Source organism: Macaca thibetana, chromosome 16 (assembly GCF_024542745.1).
Source record: "Macaca thibetana thibetana isolate TM-01 chromosome 16, ASM2454274v1, whole genome shotgun sequence".
NCBI lineage: Eukaryota > Metazoa > Chordata > Mammalia > Primates > Cercopithecidae > Macaca > Macaca thibetana.
The window spans coordinates 23,759,664-23,780,632 of NC_065593.1; the positions used below are offsets into that span (position 1 = coordinate 23,759,664).

Sequence of the window (20,969 nt, forward strand, 5' to 3'; positions counted from 1 at the left end):
TTCTCCTTAAAGAGCTTGGGGGAAGGCAGACACGCAAACAATTACAATGCAATGTGCTCAGTGTTATTGAGATGCGCAGGGCGGGAAGGGAGCATACGAGAGAAGCTGTCTAAGTGGGCTTGGGGGTGTCAGGGAATTTGGAAGAATCATGCCGAATGCTGAAACCTCTCTGGGAGCAGCGTTGCCCAGGCTTAAAGGACACAGTGAGAAGGGACCTGAGACGAAGCTGCAAGAGCAGGTAGAGGCCGTAGTGTGAACTGCCTTGTGTGCCAAGCTAAAGAATTTAGATTTTAACCTAATAGGAAATAGGCAGCTATTAAATAATTTTCAGCAGAGAGTGACCTGTTCAGATTTGCTGTTTAGAGAGATGACTCTGGCTGGGACGCGGAGGATAGATTAAGAGGGGCAAGGATGGGGCAGGGAGAAATGTTTTGAGGTTAATGCAATAATCTAGGTAAGAGATGGTGGGTAGATGACCCCAGGGGCAAAAGGAGGGAGGATGGTGGAGAAGAGATTAAACCTGAGACTTGAACTGGGCTGGCGATGTGTATGGAGACCATGCCCAAAGCCTGCTCTACCGCTCTCTGTTTTCTCACGCTGGCATCCTTCGCACGTTTGGATGCCCCAGATGCCCCAGCAGCTGGCAGGATGGGTCCAGGGAGCCCTTCCTGGTCTGCCTGTCTGCCTCCTTGCCCCAGGCTCCTTGGCAAAGCAGGGCAGGGAAAAGAGAACAGAAGTGTTTCCCTTGCCATCCAACTCCTAGGTCCCTCATTTATTCCTTGCTCTCTCCGGATTCTGGTCCTCTCATTATTTCTGATCTGTACAGCTTGCTGCTTCCCTGGCTCAGCTCTCCCACCCCCATCTGCAAAGTGTCAATCAAGCCATCAGATGAGCAGCTCAGCCTCATATCCTCAGCATCTCTGCCCCAGGACACGAGAAGCGATTGCTGACACGCACAAGCAGCAAGGTGTAAGGCTGCTGGCTCTCCCTTTAATAGTCTTCCGATCCAGAATGGGTGTTAAAACGGAATTTGAGTGGATAGCTTCTCTCTGCCTGCCCCTGTCAGGACAGCCACAAGGACGGGGAACCCTGCGAGAAGGGGAAGGCTTCAGAAGTCAATTCGCTTTTCATTTCAAGGTTGGGCCACGGCCAGTGTCTGCTTTCGGAGGAGCTGTTTGAAATTCTTAACGAGAAGCAGAATGCTTGCATCCAGGAATCCAGGGCAGCCTTGTGAAGTAGGGATGGGGAAATGGAATTGTCATTTTATCTCTGAAGAGATATTGTATTAAACAAAGTGGGGGTGGGGGTGCGGGATACAGAGACGCTTTGTAGCTTCCCTGGAGGACTGAACAATAAGAAATATCGAGGGCAGCAGGAAGAACTGAGATTAGAACAAAGAGTGAACTTCCCCAGGCCCTGGAACCAGGGGCCAGGGAGATTTGAAGCATCTGCTTCCCCGGGGGCTTGCTCCTTCTTTTACAAATTGTGAATGGATGTGTGGTTTTTATAGAATACGGCAACTAATGAGCATGAAGCTCAATTACCCCACCAAGTTCTCTTTCGATTTTTGATCTCACACACGCAGAACACTTGGTTGCAATGTGTGTGTATGTCTGTTTGTGTTCTGCTTGCCTTTCTCAGGATTATCTCATACACACATTTCTGCATAGCAGAGTCCAGCTTGTTATTGGGAATAGCTACGTAGTATTCCATTGTGCCAGTGAGCCAGAGCTTGTTCAGCCATTCCTTGTGGTTGGGTTATTTCTCATTTTTTTAATACTGTAAAAGCACAGATATAAATATCTTCATACCTTTGTCTCCCCTTGGGATATGGTTCCCCAGATTGAATTTCTAGGTCAGAAGGTTTGAGCTGTTTTACCCGGATTGCTGTGTGTTGCCCCAGCCACCTCCAGGAGATCCTGTCAACCCAAATTGCAACCCTCCTCTATGTCTGTCCCCATAGCACTGACAACATAAGATGTTGTCATTTTTATTTATTTTTGCTCATTTAATAGGCATATAATAGTACCTTGCAGTTATTTAATTCCCATTTTTTTCATTGCTAGTGAGACTGGGCACACTTCCATGTGAGGATTTATTGTCTGCTTTTCCTTGTGCGTAAACTGTTCATCTCCTCTGACATCTTATCAAGAGAAATCTGGGGGCTGATCTTATATATTTATATCAAGCCTTTACATACTCAGATAGTACATTTTTCTCGGTTATGTCAGCCATTTTTTACTCTGGGGAGCTGTCCAGTTGTGATGTGGATGCTGGCCTGTTCTGGGGGATGGGAGTGGCAGATGGAGTTGTGAGGATTTCTGGACTCTTGAAATATATATATATATATATATATATATATATATATATATATATATACACATACTGGTTTTTTTTTTTTTTTTTTTTTTTTTTAAGAAGAAAAAAAAAAGCCAGGCATGGTGGCTTTTGCTTGTAACCTAGCATTTTTTTTTTTTTTTTTTTTTTTTTAGGCAGAATCTTGCTCTCTCGCCCAGGCTGGAGTACAGTGGTACAATCTGGGTTCACTGCAACCTCCGCCTCCTGGGTTCAAGCAATTATCTTGCCTCAGCCACCTGAGTAGCTGGGATTACAGGTCTACACTACCACACCCAGCCAATTTTTGTATTTTTTAGTAGAGACAGGGTTTTGCCATGTTGACCAGTCTGGTCTTGAACTCCTGGCCTCAAATGATCCTCCCACCTCGACCTCCCAAAGTGCTAAGATAATAGGCGTAAGCCATCGCACCCGGCCAGTCCCAGCACTTTGAGAGGCCTAGGTGGGCAGATTGCTTGAGCCCAGGAGTTTCAGACCAGCCTGGGCAGCATGGCAAAACCACTGCATTATTGTCTGCCACCACTGCACTCCAGCTTGGGTGACAGAATGAAATCCTGTAACAGGAAAAAAAAAAAAAAAGATGAAAGAAAGAAAAATCCAGTCCAATGGCACCTCCTCTCTGGGTTCCTGTTTTCCTAGGAACAAAAGGGCTGGGCTGAGAGGACAGCCAGTTGCCAAGACCAGTCTGGGGGATTACTTGTGGAATGAGAAGCGTTGCTGGGGGCCTTGGTGGGCCACTGTACAGAGGCTGGGCAGCTCCCTGTAGTCATGTGGGTTTCCTGGACCATTATTTTCTCCCACTCATTGTGGGAGAAACAGCAAAATACTGAAATCAGAATCATCATTACAAGTTCTGACTCGTCCTCAGTAAAGCACAGTGGTTAAAGGGATGGGTTCTGGAGCAGACCGACCCAGGTTCACAACTCAGTGTCTTCTTTTCTTTTCTTTTTTTTCTTTTCCTTTCTTTTCTTTTCTCTTTTCTTTTCTCTTTTCTTTTCTTTTTGCATAAAGCTGGAATCTTGCTCCATTGCCCAGGCTGGAGTGCAATGGTGTGATTATAGCTCACTGCAGCTTCAATCTTCTGGGCTCAAGCGATCCTCCTGCCTCGGCCTCCCAAGTAAGTAAGACTACAGGCACACACCACCATCCCTGGCTAATTTTTAACATTTTTTGTAGAGATGCAGTCTTGCTATGTTGCCCAGACTGGTCTCAAACTTCTGGCCTCAAGTGATTCTCCCGCCTCGGCCTCTCAAAATGTTGGGATTACAGATGTGAGTCACTGTGCCCAGCCTCAGTGTCTTTGTATACCAAAGGTATGGCTTTGGGTAAGATAGAACCTCTCTCAGCCTTCATGTCTTCAGCCATTAAGTAGTATTTTCGTTACGGCTATGTAAAAAACCTCCCCAAAATGTTGTGGCTGAAAACAACAGCCATTTTATTCTGTTTCATGGTTTTGTGGATCAGGAACTCAGATGAAGCTTGACTGGGTGATTCTTCTGCACTATGTAGCATCAATTGGGTCACTTGGTACAATTTAGCTGGTGCTAGGCTGGGCTGGAGGAACCAAGATGACTTCACCTTTCTTTGAGACAAGGTCTTGCTATGTTGCACAGGCTTGTCTGGAAGTCCTGGCCTCAAGCGATCCTTCCTGACTCAGCCTCCCAAGTCAAGATAACTTCATTCTTATTTAGGCTTCTCCACATGGTCCCAGGTTCTCTCCACGTGGACTCTCCCATAGGATACCTGCACTTCTAACGTGGTGGCTTCAGGGCTCAAAGAATAAGGGCTCCTTGGCCAGGTGCGGTGGCTCATGCCTGTAACCCCAGCACTTTGGGAGGCTGAGGTAGTCGGATCATGAGGTCAGGAGTTCGAGACCAGCCCGGCCAATATGGTGAAACCCCATCTCTACTAAAAATATAAAAATTAGCTAGGCATAGTGGCATGCGCCTGTAGGCCCAGCTACTCGGGAAGCTGAGGCAGAAGAATTGCTTAAACCCGTGAGTCAGAGGTTGCAGTGAGCCGAGATCGCGCCACTGCTCTCCAGCCTGAATGACAGAACGAGACTCCGTCTCAAAAAAAAAAAAAAAAGTAAGGGCTCCAACATAAGAAGAGGAAGCTGCCAGTCTCTTTAGGGCTGTGCCAGAGAGTGTCATGGTATCACTTTTGCCATATTTTATTGGTTAAGCAGTCACAGATCCTGTGATGGAAGGAGTGATAAAGAATTTGGGGCCATCCTTAAGCTGCCAAAAGTGGGCATAAAAATACTCCTAAGCCAGGTGCGGTGGCTCACACCTGTAATCCCAGCTTTTAGGAGGACAAGGTGGGAGGATTGTATGAGTCCAGGAGTTCGAGACCAGCCTGAGAAACATAGTGAGCCCTCGTCTCTACGAAAAATAAACAAAATTAGTTGAGCATGGTGGTGTGCGTTTGTAGTTTCAGCTACTCAGGAGGCTGAGGTAGGAGGATCCCTCGAGCCCAGGAAGTAGAGGCTACAGTGAGCCGAGATCGTGTCACTACACTCCAGCCTGCGTGACAGTGAGATCCCAGAGATCCTGTCTCAAAACCCAAAAAACCAAAAACAAAACCCGCAGAAACTCTTAGGGCTATGAGGAGTAAATGAGATAACGCATGCAGAGGCAGATTTACCATGAAGCAAATGAAACTTCAACCATGGGGGTCTTTAACTAAACAGTTTCTTCCACATCCGGGCATCTAATTTTGTATTCATAATTCTCCTTTTTCCTTTTTCTCAAAGAGGACCCTCAAACTGTATGAGAATCAGGCCCTACCCATCCTGGCTCTGTCCCGAATGCCAGTATCAGTACTTACTAAGCATACTGCCTGGGACAGAGAGACGTTCAACGTGGGGCCCCTCTAAGCACTGGGCTGGCCTGGTCCCCTCTCTGTGGCTGAGGAGAGGGCTTCTCCTCTCACTCTGTCCTTTCTGTCTTTTCAGGATCATTTCTTCTTCTCCTTTCTTCAAAATGAAAGTAAAACACGCTGGGAATAATTTCATAATCACAAAACTGCCCTCCCAATTGGCCCCTGCCTCTACCCCCTGACCTCACCACCCACCAGGGAGGTGGGTCTTATTCTGGGCATCATGCCAAGTTCTTAGCTGGGCCCTCTAGAATCTCTAAAGGAAATCTGACTGAAGAGGGGAAAACCAGCAGAGGGAGGCAGCATTCCCAGTGCCCAGTATGGTCTAGGAGGCATTGAAATTCCAGGGCCGAAGTCCTGAGACAAAGATCATAATGAGACAGGAAGGTGGCAAAGGAAGGAGCCCATTTGCATGACAATAATTGAGCCAAGAATAGAAAGCCACAGGGATGCAAGGGTGAGGCTGGCAGCTGAGCTGGGCTAAACCTCACAAATCAGACTACCCAGCTCTGCTCCGCAGGGGAAGGGAGGCTGAGCCCTGGGCCAGGCTTGGCAGGGAAGGAAGGGGGAGGACACGGCCCCAGGGCATTGTGGGAACACTGGCCAGGCTGGACTTTGCCTTCCTCCTTGTCCTTCAGCCGGGAGCCCGTCTTTGTTTGCCTTTGCCTTTGAGGCTCTGTGGCTGTGGGGCTGAGTGGGCATCATGGCAGCTCAGAAAGATCTCTGGGACGCCATTGTGATTGGGGCTGGGATCCAGGGCTGCTTCACCGCATACCACCTGGCCAAACACAGGAAGAGAGTCCTCCTGCTGGAGCAGGTACTGTGTCCCTTCTGCACCCCCGGCTGTAAGGACTGTCCTAGCCTCCTCCCCTGCAGAGGGGTTTTCAGAGCCAGCAGGCTACAGGGCAAGGCCAAAGGGCCTGAATCATCAAAAATTCTGTGTAATTTGTATCTTAGCTGCCTAGTGTGTTTCATGACAATTCAAAGAAGTTTCACATCCCTCACACCCACATTGGGTTTCTAGGCACATTTCCTCTTTCTACTGCTTCCCAGTTCCTGCCCTTGACCAAGCGTCCCAGGCCCTGTTCTCTTCCTTCTCACTGCTCTGTCCCTTCTGCGCCCAAATGGTTGATCACCCCCCAAGAAAAATAATTGGTTCTTCTCTGGGTAACCTAAAGTAAAGACAATTTTGCCTAGAGGCAAAGGTTGATTTATCCACCTAAGAGGTAGGATTATGTCCTGCATATTCCTGGCCTCTCACCCCAGAACCCAGCAGAAGCTTCTGTTTTTTCGGTTTTGTTTTGTTTTGGTTTTTTTTGCCACCTCCAGATAATAGCAGCCTCCTTGTTTGATACGTGATAAGTGAGACTGAGGTCTTATTTTTCCTGCTATGCAGTGCAGTCTGCAGTGACCACTGCATCTGCTGGTGGGCCTGTGTGTCTGTGGGGTCCTTTGAGGACAGGGCCACCCAGCTATCATCAAAGCTTTCCACTGCAGTGGGCTCTCCCTTTCCATTCTGCCTGCAGTTACCCAGGCTGGCTATGGTTTGCTCTTCTTGGTAATGAGCCAGAGTATTTAGAAACCTTCTTCATTTCTCTATCAGTTTTCTCAAAGCCCAAGGGATTCCTGGTTCATCCTCTCAGGAAACTCATTGTTGCTGAATCCTGAGGTGGTTCTCTTACCCTGAGTGATCTGTAGCCACAGAGAAATAAAGTCAGCATCAGTTTCCTTGTTCATAAAATGAAGGGGCTAGACTAGTTGAACTGGAAGGTTTTTTCTAATTTTTCTTCGTTATGAATCTAAGCGAGGTGAGATTGCAGCAGGATGGTTGAAGATTAGCTAACAAAGGAACTTCTTTCTGGATGTGAACAGTGTTAGCAAAAGGAAGCCCAAGTTAGTGCTATTGAAGAACTTCTATCTTGATTGCCAAGTCAGTAACTTGGTCATAAAGAGAGAATTTGGAAAGATTGTATGGATTTTTTTTTTTTTTTTTTGAGACAGGATCTCACTCTATTGCCCAGGCTGGAGTGCAGTAGTACTATCATAGTTCACTGCAGCCTCAAACTGCTGGGCTTAAGCAGTCCTCCTACCTCAGCCTCCCAAGTAGCTGGGACTACAAGTGCCACCACACCTGATAGTTTTTAAAGTTTTGAGGAGACTGGGTCTTGCTATATTGCCTAAGCTGGTCTTGCATTCCTGGCTCAAATTATCTTCCTGTGTATAATCCTTCCCCAGATTGTGTGGAAATATTTGAAGGATAAATGGATCCTGGTTGACAGCACACGCAGAGATGGCTCCTAACGGGGGATGCAGTGTGAGGGGTAATGGCTTCCATCATCTCTCTTGTTTTCCACTTCCAGTTCTTTCTACCACACTCCCGAGGAAGCTCCCATGGACAAAGCCGGATAATCCGAAAGGCATACCTGGAAGACTTTTACACCCAGATGATGCATGAGTGTTATCAGATATGGGCCCAGTTGGAGCACGAGGCTGGAACCCAATTGCACAGGTGGGCTGTGGGAGGAATTCCTTGAATCATGGGGCTCTGCACCTGCAGGTGCTTTTAGTGTGTGAAGTGGCAGTGCTATGGAACATTTGGAATGCCACGGGAGGGACACAAGGCCTCAGGAAGTACCAGATGCATGGAAGAGTTCTGCTGTCGTGGTGGTCACCCCACAGGTCCAACTGACTCTGGTCAGGCTCTGCGTTGCAGGACTGGGTTCAGACCATGTGTCCAAGGCTAGTAGAAGCGGTAATGGAAAGCCTGCTGGCAAGGCACCGTGTGGCAGATGCCCTGAGTGGTGCAGGAGTCTGCTGGAGAGTGTATTTTCAACTCTGTGGAGGCCTCTGCAACTCTTTTAGGGCAGGGGTTGAGATAGAGGAGGAGGCTGCTTTCAGGATTCTTTTTTTAAAATTATTGATGGAGTCTCGCTTTGTTGTCAGGCTGGAGTGCAGTGGCACCATCTCGGCTCACCGCAACCTCCACCTCCCGGGTTCAAGCGATTCTTCTGCTTCAGCCTCCCAGGTAGCTGGGACTACAGGTGCATGCCACCCCGCCCAGCTAATTTTTGTATTTCTAGTAGAGACGGGGCTTCCCCATGTCGGCCAGGCTGGTCTTGATCTCTTGACCTCATTATTCGCCCGCCTCGGCCTCCCAAAGTGCTGGGATTACAGGCGTGAGCCACCGCTCCCGGCCCAGGATTCTTTATAGTCCAACCAATATCCTAACTTTTCCTGAGGGGTCCTCACCCCCTGTAGCAACCCTATAAACCCATTTTGTTCTCTCTGAGTACCTTTTCCTGTAGGAACAAAATGGGGACGTTCCCCAGGCTGGATTGCTTGCCAGGGAGTGAGCCTGCACCTCTTTCTCTGCTACCTTCATGGCTCTCTCCAACCCTTGACCTTTCAAATACTCATGGGAAAGAAAGCCAATAATCTGTGATGCAATGGGAACTTTAACCATCCCGCCTCCCTCCCACCTCCTCTGTGACTCTTAACTGAACTTCCTACAAACCCTGGCTCTACCCTATAGGGTGGTGGTTATTTTAATGGCCAGGAACCAAGAGGTTAGTGTTCTGTTGCAAAAATACCATTAACTTAAGAACAAAGTGAAATCCATTATGCAAATCAGCCAGGGCAGCTAATTACAGATTTATTCAGAGGCAGCTAATGCACCCAGCACCCAAATAAAGGAGCATGTCTTGCTGGCGGGGGGGGCCTGGCAGAGGGACCCTTCTCTGTCAGTTGTCTGTGAATACTGCTGAGTATCTTTTGCTAAGAGACTCGCCCTGGGCCTTGGAGGGCACACTTCTTCCCAGCACACAATGAGACAACTAAGACTTGTTAGAGTGTCTGGAATCTTTCCGAGGGAGATGATTCTGGAGGGAGACAGGCTTAGGTTTGACTTTGTGCTCTATGTCTCACCAGATATGTGATCTTGGAAAAGTTTCTTGACTTCTCTGTGCCTCACTTTTTCTCATAGGGCTCTGAGAGAATTAAATGAGACTTTTGTGAAATACTTGGCCCAACGTCTAGCACCTTTCAATAAGGGGCAGTCCCTTCCATCCATTCTGGGTCAGCTGCATCCTGTTCCATTGAGCGACAGGGGGAGGAAAGGCAGGAGGAGACAGATGGGTGCAACAACCACAGATACCAAGGGGAGTGGCAGCAGGAAAGAGGGAGAGGGATCCTTGGGTAGCAGACTCTCAGAAGCGCACAATCCTCCTCTTTGCCAGGAGCACAGGAATTTGGAAGGGCTTTGAAACCGGACCTGGCTCTAAATCTCAGCTCTGACACACTCAGCTGTGTGGTTTGGAACAAGCTATTGAACCTCTGTTGAGACTCAGTTGTTGTTGTTGTTGTTTTTTTTTTTTTTGAGACAGAGTCTCGCTCTGTCGCCCAGGCTGGAGTGCAGTGGCGCCATCTCTGCTCACTGCAAGCTCCACCTCCTGGGTTCACACCATTCTTGTGCCTCAGCCTCCCGAGTAGCTGGGACTACAGGCGCGTACCACCATGCCCAGCTAATTTTTTGTATATTTAGTAGAGACGGGTTTCACCGCGTTAGCCAGGATGATCTAGATCTCCTGACCTCGTGATCTGCCCACCTCGGCCTCCCAAAGTGCTGGGATTACAGGCGTGAGCCACCGCGCCCGGCCAGAGACTCAGTTTTTTCATCTGTGGAGTAGGGACACTAATACCTGTGTCATGGTGCTGGTGTGAGGATAAGTAGGTAATGGGCTTAGAACAGCACCTGGAAAACTATCTTCCTCCTCCTCCTCACCATATATGTAGTGTTTACAATAAGAAACTAGGCTGGGTGCAGTGGCTCGCGCCTGTAATTCCAGCACTTTGGGAGGCTGAGGCAGGTGGATTACCTGAAGTCAGGAGTTAAAAACCAGCCTGGTCAACATGGTGAAACCCTGCCTCTACTGAAAATACAAAAATTAGCTGGGCATGGTGGTGGACACCTGTAATCCCAGCTATTAGGGAGGCTGATGAGGCAGAAGAATTGCTTGCACCCAGGAGGCAGAGGTTGCAGAGAGCCGAGATCATGCCACTGCACCGCACTCCAGCCTGGGTGACAAAATGAGACTTTGTCTCCAAAAAAAAAGAAAAGAAAAGAGAAAAACTAAGAGTTGCTCTAAGGACCTGACACCTATAACTCATTCCATTCTGCCCACAATCTTATGAGAGGGTTGCTGGCAGGTAGTCAGGGTCTTATCCCATTAGTGCAAATCACAAAATTACTATACTCTTAAGTCTAGAATAGAGGTTGGCCAGCTTTATCTGTAAATAGCCACCTAGTAAGTATCTTAGCCTTTGCAGGCCATGTGGTCTCTGTTACAATTATTCAACTCTGCCATTGTAGCATGAAAGCAAGATGTAAATAAATGAGCCTGGATGTATTCTAATAAAACTTTATTTATAGATGCTGAAATTTGAACTTCATGTAATTTTCATGTATCACTCAACATTATTCTTCTTTGGATTAAAAAACATCAACAATTTAAAAATTTTAAAACTGTCTTGGATCATGGACCAGACAAAAACAGGCAGAAGGCCAAATTTGGTCCCTGAGTGGTGGCTTGCTGGCCATGGGTCTGGAAGATACCTCAAACTGGTTAACTTGTCCATTTCTGTCTCCAAAGAAGTTCACGCCTAAATCATCCCAGGTCAAAAGACTGCTACTATGCATTTAAAGACAGGGAAATATCACAGCCCTTCTTAAAAGACCATTCCGATGTCTCATTGCCTCAGTTATGAAAAATGAAAAGTTATGTGAGTATGCTTTAAAAACCTCTAGAGTGCTAAAGTATTCTTACTATTGTTGTTATTATTCTATTATTATAAGTCCTTTCTTATGGCGAGCCTAATGTACTCAGGCACACTAATTTATTTGGTTCTTTACTTAGCAGGGACAGAGCAGATACTTCCTATTCTCAGAATGGTATCTGAATACAGCTCTACTACCTTTGGGCTAAAAGCCATTCTAATTCCTTTAGCTTTTACTGATTCTTATTTTCTAAATGATTCATCATCTGTGTGGTTCTTACTTCTCCCCAGGTTCTTCTAGAAGAACCAGCACAATACCATAATACTACTGATAGATATGAGCATACTTAATGCTATTTGATGATGATTTTAAAAAAAAAAACAAAAAACCTTTAGGAGTTGGCAGTTCAGGTGGTTGTCCAGTGCTTTTCATTCTGTTCAGCTGCTTCCTGTGACAGCGGCATACTAAACATGGGTGGGTTTGGGATATTTGCATATATTCTGGGAACAGACAATGACACATGTGTCAGATCACAAGGTCTGAATCTTTTGTGATGTGTACAGCCAGGATGCTGATTCCAACAGCAAAATCCAGCTCCCTGGCCCATCTCTTTTTTGCCCCGCCTTCTCCCTTTGAGTCCTACTATCTAGCTCCTGACCCGGGCTGCCCCTGCTTAGCTGACAATATCAGACAAGATCACAGCCGTAGGCAGTACAGCTGCTGGCAGAACCTGGTGGCCCCCTCTGCAGCTGCTGCTTCTAGTGTCTGCGAAGTGTCTGGCTTGTCAGCCACATCCCCTCCCTGGAGCAGTCTTTGTTAACCAATTCCACCTCGGCCCACTGAGCGGAAGATGAAAAGCTGAGAGCTCCTCCAAAACCAACAAAGACAGCAGCCATTACCAAGTCCCCGTTCGAATCCCTTCCCCAAGGTGACTCAGAGCTGACTTGCTTGGCATTTTTAACCCAGAGAGGGGAGAGCTGGAGCTTGGGATGGAAGATGGCAGGTACAGGGAGAGCTGTCTCCCCACCTAATTCCTCCCCACTCCATCTTGCACCCTGTCCTGCTACAGTAACTGGTGGAAATCCCTGATCACCAACTCCCTACATCGTATCTGACGCATTAGTCGGGCCATAGAGGAGTCAACAAGGCCCTTGGGAGGAGTCTTCAATTACCTCTTCCTAGTGCTGGATCAAGCTAGGGTCGGGAGGAAGGAATAGTTCATACCAGATGCTCTTCACTCAGCTGATGGGCATTCTGGGAGCTGGGAGCTGCACTCTTTTCTAGGGTTCCCTGGCAACTCATGTGATGGCTTTCAGTCCTTCTTTGTAGTTAGTCCTGACCATTCATTTCCCAGTCATTTTTTATCCTGCGGATGCCCTCGTCTCTTCTCACCCTTCTCCTTTCCAAACTTGCAGCCCGGGTCTAAGCAGAAAAAAGAAGACAGGGAGGTCACGAACATAGGGGTGAGAAATTGATGCGGAATGAGCAGTCTATTTGTTGGGATCTAGAAAAAGCCATTAAGAAAATAAGCACTTAAATGATTTTCAATCTGCCCATGGAAGCCATCTATCTTCATACTGGGGGGAAAAGGCCCATTCTCCAATCTTGGTTTTGATTGACTGGTTTCCAATTCTCTAAGCGTTTCCCATAGGAGCCTCTCACCTATCTCCTATAATGACAGGCCCTTGCATTTCCAGGCAGTGTTTTACATTTATTTCCGATTTGCTCATAATGGTCAAAAATCTCTCTCCAATACAAGGCATTTCTCCAGCAGCGCACGGTTTCCCTCAGGCCAAATAGCTTAGCTGTGATCCACGGAAAATGAGAATTTCCCAAACACATCTTCGGACTAGGGGAGGGTCCGGCATCACACATTCAGATGGAAAATTTCCCACTGTTAGATCAATATCTGGGCTAAGAAATAAATGCCACAGGGCCAGAGAGCTGGAGCAAAATGATTACAATCGGCACAATTACATTCACCGGCAGAATCAGCTCACTGATTACTCCCAGGGATGGGGAGCTCCCGCTTCATCCACCACAGGACGGCTTGGGAATTAGAACATCACTCAGCATTTCATATTTCGACAGATTTGCCCGTTGTCTTGGCATGAGTTCATTTTTCCCATACAGTACATCCCTGTAAGAGGAGTCATTTCAAGGAAAGAAGGAAGGAAGGAAGGAAGAAGGAAAGGAGGAAGAAACAATGGAAAAAGGGAAAGGAAATCTCAGAGTACATGAGCGGCCAAAGCTGCTATATTGCAGGCAGAGGTTAGAATATGCTGCTCTGGAATTTTCAGGTCAGGGATTTCACATTACATCTGCTTAGGTGTGGTTTAAGCCAGGTCTCTCCCAGAATCCCTCCCAGCCAGCACCCCATTGGGTAAAATGGGCTCAAGGAAATACACCTGAGTGACTTCATACTTATTTATTGACTAAGAAGTTTACTAGGGCCGGGCACAGTGGCTCATGCTTATAATCCTAGCACTTTGGGAGATCAAGACAGGAGGATCCCTTGAGGCCAGGAGTTTGATACAGGCCTGGGCAACATACCATGTGACTCTTGTGTCTACAAAACACAAAAAATTAGCCAAGTGTGGTGGCTCAAGCCTGTAGTCCCAGATATTTGGGAGGCCAAGGCAGGAGGATTGCTTGAGGCCAGGAGTTTGAGATAGGCCTCTGCAACACAGCGAGACCCCTATTTCTGCACACATGCAGAATTAGCCAAGTGTGGTGGCATGTGCCTGTAGTCCTGGTTACTTGGAGGGCTGAGGCAGGAGGAGCTCACTCGTGGCTGCAGTGAGCTGTGAACGTGCCACTGCACTCCAGCCTGGGTGATAGAGACTCCATCTCCATTTAAAAAAAAAAAAAAGTTTTGTCAGGTGCAGTGGCCCCTGCCTGCAATCTCAGCACTTTGTGAGGCTGAGGCAGGCAGATCATGAGATCAGGAATTCGAGACCAGCCTGGCCAACAAGGTGAAACCCTGTCTCTACTAAAAAAATCCAAAAATGAGCCGGGCGTGGTGGTGTGCGCCTGTAATCCCAGCTACTCTGGAGGGTGAGGCAGGAGAATTGCTTAAACCCGGGGCGGAGGTTGCAGTGAGCTCAGATCGCACCACTGCACTCCAGCCTGGGTGACGGAGCTAGACTCAGTCTTGGGGGGAAAAAAAAGTTAACTAGGCAAGTGTTCATTACCTCTGAACCAATCTGAAGTCCTTTCGGGGGCCACAGAAAAAAGACAGTCTGCTAAGAGCAGGGATTTCCACTGCATCTTTCCTCTGTTGAGCTTTGAAGAGGCAGAGCTCTCGTTGCTATCTCGCTGGTGGTGGATGCTGGGTAGGCGGGGGCCATGGCAAATGGATTGGGCATGCTGCGCGGCTCTGTGTACTGACACCCGCCCCAGGGCCCACAGTGTCCCTACCCCTCCCAATCTTCTCTTTAATCCCCCCAACCAGATAATGTGGGATTTGGAAGCATGTAATATCCATGAGACTCCATTATAGGCTATTACGAGCTTTATGTGCACTACCTGGGGGATGTACCAGGCCGCTGCTGGGCAGTGCAGTAGCTGCAATGGAGAAGGACCACACAAACGGTCCCAAAGGCCAGAGCGACTCTTCCATTGTTTCTATCTGTTTCCCCCAAAAGGGAGCTCTGGTCTCTTGTGACAGAGAGGCAGGAAGCATGAAAGAGAAACAGCTTTCACCCCCTTAGGGAGTAAAAGCATAGAGGGAGGTACAGGGAGAAACAAAATCACAGTCACCAAATGTATTGCTGGAGCCCTAGGAGACCGTCTACCAGTGTTTCTGCATGAGAACGCCATTGGAATTTGGGGTGGAATCTTCTCGAGCATTGCAGGCGTAGCATCCCTGGCCCCTGCCCACTAAATGTGAGAGGCAGCCCCAGGCATTGTGCCAACTACAAAAATGGGTCATGCCATTTTCAGTTGTCCCTGGGTGGGTGGGTAAGCGGGGGGTATCACCCTGGTGAGGAACCATCAGTAGTTCAACAGGCACGTTACAGAGGAGGAATCTGGGCCCAGAGAGGTGGGTGACCTGATCAAGGTCATGGCCAAGGTGAAGCCTGGACTAGAGACAGAGCCAGGTCTCTCAGTTTAGGACCCTTTCCACAAAACAGGCAGTCTCTAAGGAACTGAGAGACCGAGACAGACACTCAGGAAGGTACAAACATATATGACAAGAAAGAGAAAGAGGAAAGCGGGGAGGGCAGGGGAGAATACAGAACAGAGAGATCAAAATAGTGAATGGGGTCAGGGGACAGGAGGAAGGGGAAGAAATATCATCAAACTGAATGAACTTCCACCACTTCCAAGCCATGGGACATGAAGGAGAACTTAGGATCCAAGGGCAGGATGGTTCCTGAGAAGGGGCATAGAGGACAAGAAAATCAGTGAGAGCCAAGGGCCGACTTGGGAATGGGCTGGAAATCAGCATGAGAATACTGGGATTCTACTGACTGAATCTAGATGACTTCACCTCTTCTCTGAACATGAGGCCATGACTCCTCTCAGTGCCTACACCTGGACCTGAGATCCCTCCTGAAGGAGAGCAAATGGTCCAGGGCTTTGCTTTGTTTTGCTTTGTTTTGAGGCAGGGGCTTGCTCTCTCATCCAGGCTGGAGTGCAACGGTGCGATCATGGCTCACTGCAGCCCTGACCTCCCTGGCTAAAGTGATCCTCTCACCTCAGCCTCCCAAATAGCTGGGATCACAGGCATGTGACACCACGCTTGGCTACTTTTAAAAAAATTTTTTACTTTTTGCAGAGACAGAGTCTCGTGATATTGCCCAGGCTGCTAGTGAACTAATTAGTGGCCTCAAGTGATCCTCCTACCTCAGCCTCCTGAGGTGCGGGGATTACAGGCGCAAGTCACCACATCAGGCCAGGATTTTGAAACGTACCTTCACCTAGGTGACTTATTTTTTAACAGGCAGACTGGATTACTGCTGCTGGGAATGAAGGAGAATCAAGAATTAAAGACAATCCAGGCCAGTCTGTCTAGGCAGAGGGTGGAACACCAGTGTCTTTCATCTGAGGAACTGAAGCAACGTTTCCCAAATATTCGGTTGACCAGGGGAGAAGTGGGGCTCTTGGACAATTCCGGAGGAGTTCTCTATGCATACAAGGCCCTCAGAGCCCTGCAGGTAATGTCGTACAGCACTGGGGCAATGTAGGTGCTCCCTGCTCTGGGCGTCCTGGGTCCCAACCAGCCAGCCCAAGACCCCCCTCTGGATGAGGTCTTTGGCCTGCTGGCTTAGTCTTGACTTTTTGGGCAGGGCAGTGATATATATGCGGCTGGCCTTGTCAATACAGGACAGGTCTAGATTCTGCACTCTTTTCTGCCCTAGAGTAGCTGCAATGGAGAAGGTGGCTTTCTGTCCACCAGGGTGAACCACATCCAGAACTAATTCACCTTTTCCTGCTCCTGCCCTTTCAGGATGCAGTTCGACAGCTAGGAGGCATAGTGCATGACGGAGAGAAGGTGGTGGAGATAAACCCAGGGCTACTGGTCAAGGTGAAAACCACCACTAGGAGCTACCAAGCTAAGAGCTTGGTCATCACGGCAGGTCCTTGGACCAACCAGCTCCTCCGTCCCCTGGGCATTGAGCTGCCTCTCCAGGTAAGAGTAGTTGGAAGCCTGAGAGTTGGTGCTCAAGAGAAGCCTTGGAACCTGATGGAGTCAAATTTGCATCCTGGATCTGGACAACCTTGGGCAAATTCGTTCACCTCACTGAGCCTCAATTTTATCACCTGTAATATTGGGGGATGATAGCTACCTCATAGGACTATCGGAGAATTAAATTATTAGGCTGGTGCAAAAGTAATTGTAGTTTTACCATTCAAAGTCACGGCAAAAACCACAATTACTTTTGCACCAACCTAATATATGTTGCATATAAAGCCTTTAAGAGGCCGGATGTGGTGGCTGACACCTGTAGTCCCAACACTCTGGGAGACCGAAGCAGGAGAATTTCTTGAGCCCAGGAGTTCAAGACCAGCCGGGGCAATATGGTGAGAACCTGTCTCTACAAAAACAAAAAAACTTAGCCAGGTGTAGTGGCATGCGCTTGTAGTCCCAGCTACTTGGGAGACTGAGGCAGGAGGATGGCCTGAGCCTAGGAGGTTAAGGCTGCAGTGAGTCGTGATTCTACCACTGCACTCCAGTCTGGGTGACAGAGCAAGACCCTGTCTCAAAAAAATAAAATAAAATAAAATAAAATAAAATAAAATAAAATAAAAATAAAGTCCTTAGGACATAACCTGGCTTGTAGTAAGCACTCAATAAACCTGAGGTCTTATTAATTCCCAGAGAGAGAGAGAAATAGGGCAGGGGGCTGGGTGTAGTTATGGGAGAAAACTAAGAATGGGAGAAGAGACAGAGGCTCAGAGATCTTTGTGCATTGTAACACATGTAACAGGTAAACAACATGAGAAGTGGGAGAGACAAACATGGATGAGTTCAACTGGGTGTCCAGGCTTGCGTTAAAGAGCCACAGGGGCCCAGAGAAACTGCTCTCATTGCTGTACAGTTCCATGGGTTTTCTTCATCTCCCACTTCCTCTCCCTGCCTCAAGACCCTGCGGATCAACGTGTGTTACTGGCGAGAGAGGGTTCCTGGGAGCTATGGTGTGTCCCAGGCCTTTCCATGCTTCCTGTGGCTGGGCTTGTATCCCCACCACCTCTACGGACTGCCTGCAGGAGAGTACCCAGGGCTGATGAAGGTGAGCAGAAAGATCGAGAAAAGGCAGGTAGATGCCAGTGCAGATTGGGGGAAGCAGCTCTAACTTTCCCCTCCATAGACGTCCTTGGGTCTCAGGGGCAGCAGAAGGAGCCTGCTTCACTCTTGGCGATTTGCAAGGAAAGACCCTCAGCTGCCCTGAGGTCCAGCAAAAGGAGCCCTTCCTTTGCAAACATAGGGTGGTTGCAGGGACCAAGAGCTAAGCAGCCTCAGGTGACAGCCCGCAGCACTTGCCAGGAGTGGGGAAGGATGGAATGATGGATGGGGCCCTCCTGTGTACACGCCTGCCCTTCGGCTGTGGCTGTGCGCAGAAGGCCAGCCCTCACCACTCCTGCCGCTCTGATTGGGAGCCAGGTCAGCTATCACCACGGCAACCATGCAGACCCTGAGGAGCGGGACAGCCCCACAGCACGCGCAGACATCCGAGACGTCCAGATCGTGAGCAGCTTTGTCAGAGATCACTTTCCTGACCTGAAGCCCGAGCCTGCTGTCATGGAGAGCTGCATGTACACGGTAAGGGGTCTGGGCAGCCTTGCTGGGCCCCCTCACCATTCTACAGAAGGGAAGAAGGAGACAGACCTTGCACTGGCCAGGCCCGATTGTTTGACCCCTGCCATAGTGTTTGACTTTAAACAAACGAGCTCATTTCTGTGGGTAGGTTCACCTCTACCAGAGAAGGGCCTGTTGGAAATTATTCCTATTCTTCTTCATTAGGAAACTAGGCTATGCCTGGCAGTCAGTCCTTCACTCTGATTCCCAGAAGAGCTCTAAAAGATTTTTTGGCAAGCTCCTCCAGTTGAGCAGGCCTTAGGGACAAAGAGAAGAGACAGATGTCACCAGGGCCTGAGGCATCTTGGCTAAAGTTAGTTTACAAAGATTAACTGAACACCTACTGTGTTCATAGCTCTGTGCGAGAAGAAAGGCAGATGGACAAATGAGAAAGACTGGCACGCCCAGAAGGGCACGGGCATGCGGAAAGCATCCCTGTGCCTCATTCCATCCTTTCTGGAAAGAAATCCAGCCCAGCCCCTTCCAGTTAGAGCCTGCAGTTCTTCCTCTTCCCTCGAGCCTCAAAGAACACAAGGTGTGATTGTTTCTTTCTAGAATACCCCTGATGAGCACTTCATTCTCGATCGCCACCCAAAGTATGACAACATTGTCATTGGTGCTGGATTCTCTGGTGAGCCTGAGAATGGGGGGAATGGGGTGCCTTAAAGCTGACCTAACTCAGCGCCAGGAGAAATGGTATTTTCCACACTCTTAGCTGCCCAGATAGGTGCTGAAGCCTGGACATTGTAGGTATAAGGAGGCTGGGCAGTTAGAAAAGGGGTATTCATGGTGGGAGGCCACTTCTGGCTTTGGGATGTGACCAGGAGGATAGTCAGCCCTGTCTGGGTAAGTAGGGGATGTCCAGAGAGCTCAGCCTCTCTGTCTGTGAAGTTGCCTGAGAGTCTGCTCTTCCCTTCCTAGGGCATGGGTTCAAGCTGGCCCCTGTGGTGGGGAAGATCCTGTATGAATTAAGCATGAAACTAACACCATCTTATGACTTGGCACCTTTTCGAATCAGCCGTTTCCCAAGCCTGGGCAAAGCCCACCTTTGACCTCTGGCCAGAAGCCTCCCTCCTGTGCACAGGAGTCGATTTCACAGATGGAGAAGATGTCTCAGATGAAGGGAGTATCCCTGAGATGTCATCCTTTTTCTTCTGCCTCACTTGAATCCCGCATAAACACAAGATGATTGAGTCTACCTTCTTTGCTTGGCCAGCTCCCCTTTCCTTCTGCCTCGCTTGAATCCCCCGTAAACACCAGGCAATTGAGTCCACCTTCTTTCCTTGGTCACCTCCCCATTCACAACTACTTTCTTGCTCCCAGAAGGCTGATCAGATATTCTACAATCACAGAGTAGCAAAGACCTTTGAGATGGATATATCAGGAAGAGGGCACAAGAACTGACTCTGGAGACCAAAGCAGTTGTTAAAAATTCTCTTTGCTGGGAGCGAGGTGTGGTGGCTCACACCTGTAATCCCAGCACTTTGGGGGGCCGAGACAGGCGGATCACCTGAGGCCAGGAGTTCAAGACCAGCTTGGCCAACATGGTGAAACCCTGCCTCTACTAAAAATACAAAATTAGCCGGGTGTGGTGGCGCATGCCTGTAATCCCAGCTCGTTTAAACAAATGAGCTCATTTCTGTGGGTAGGTTCACCTCTACCAGAGGTGACTTGGGAGACTGAGGCAGGAGAATCACTTGAACCCGGGAGGCGGAGATTGCAGTGAGCCGAGATTGTGCCATTGCACTCCAGCCTGGGCAACAAGAGTGATACTCTGTATCAAAAAAATAAAAATAAAAATAAATAAATAAGTAAATAAATAAATAAATCTCTTCGTTGGGATATTTGAAGAGCTTGGGATGGATTTTTGACTAAATCTCCCCCGAGGAGGGTGAACAAGATGATCTGAGAGATCACTACTGCTCTTGGAGCTCCTTTTCCTAAAGCTAAGGCCAGCCTCCGTCACAAATGCCCATAAAATCTGGTTCATCTTCGATGAACAATAAATATTTGTTGAACAAATAAATAACTGCCCTGCATTAAGTCTGTAGTGGGCTTTCTTTTCTGTGTGACCTCCTTTCTTCCAGGCTCTAATTGTCTAAATTAGCACCACAGAATCCATTAACCCAGGAACCCTTGGAGTCTTTATCCCCTCAATGCGCTGCACCCCCTTTCTCTGGATTCTTTGTCTCCTCCTCACCCCCTTTCTGGTTGTGTGAAGATGCTCAGCTCCCCAGTCTCTCATTAAGGTGTATTGTCAGGTCCTTATGAAGATGGAGCTGTTATACCAGAAAGAAAGAGAGAGACACACTCGCTTAGAAACCCTGTTCAATGTTTGAATGTTAAATGTGCCATTTTATTATCATTAGGATTGCTCCCACTTAATGAAACAGCATTAGCACCGAGTCGGCTGGCCTCCTTGCACTAATTGCTTTGGAAGGGAACAGGCTTATAACCATCCCAGGGTGGGTGGAGGGGTGAGGGGTGGAAACAGGGACTCGAGCAAGTTTGGATGCACTCAGATGAAATCCACCTGGAGGATCTCCAGATTGGGCCAGTTCCGCCCCAGAACAGGAGTTAAAATGCTCTAGAGAGAAAAACTGGGACTGGGCGGGCAGGATGTGTTAGGGGGAATCACAGAGTGGGGAGGAGCAG

At 48.4% G+C, this 20,969-nt stretch overlaps 1 protein-coding gene across 2 annotated transcripts; it reads left to right on the forward strand.

The window, feature by feature from the left end:
• Positions 1-5,842: 5,842 nt before the first annotated feature.
• On the forward strand, positions 5,843-20,357 carry PIPOX (pipecolic acid and sarcosine oxidase). Of its 2 annotated transcripts, none has more exons than XM_050763339.1 (8): positions 5,843-6,052; positions 7,596-7,744; positions 15,957-16,170; positions 16,464-16,646; positions 17,602-17,748; positions 18,120-18,278; positions 18,870-18,945; positions 19,236-20,357. In XM_050763339.1, exons 1-8 carry the CDS (start codon positions 5,939-5,941, stop codon positions 19,364-19,366), a joined length of 1,173 nt encoding a protein of 390 aa, XP_050619296.1. In that variant the 5' UTR covers positions 5,843-5,938; the 3' UTR covers positions 19,367-20,357. The 2 variants fall into 2 exon arrangements, with proteins under 2 accessions (XP_050619296.1, XP_050619295.1); XM_050763338.1 differs by having other exon boundaries at positions 19,333-20,357.
• The last annotated feature ends 612 nt before the right edge of the window (positions 20,358-20,969 follow it).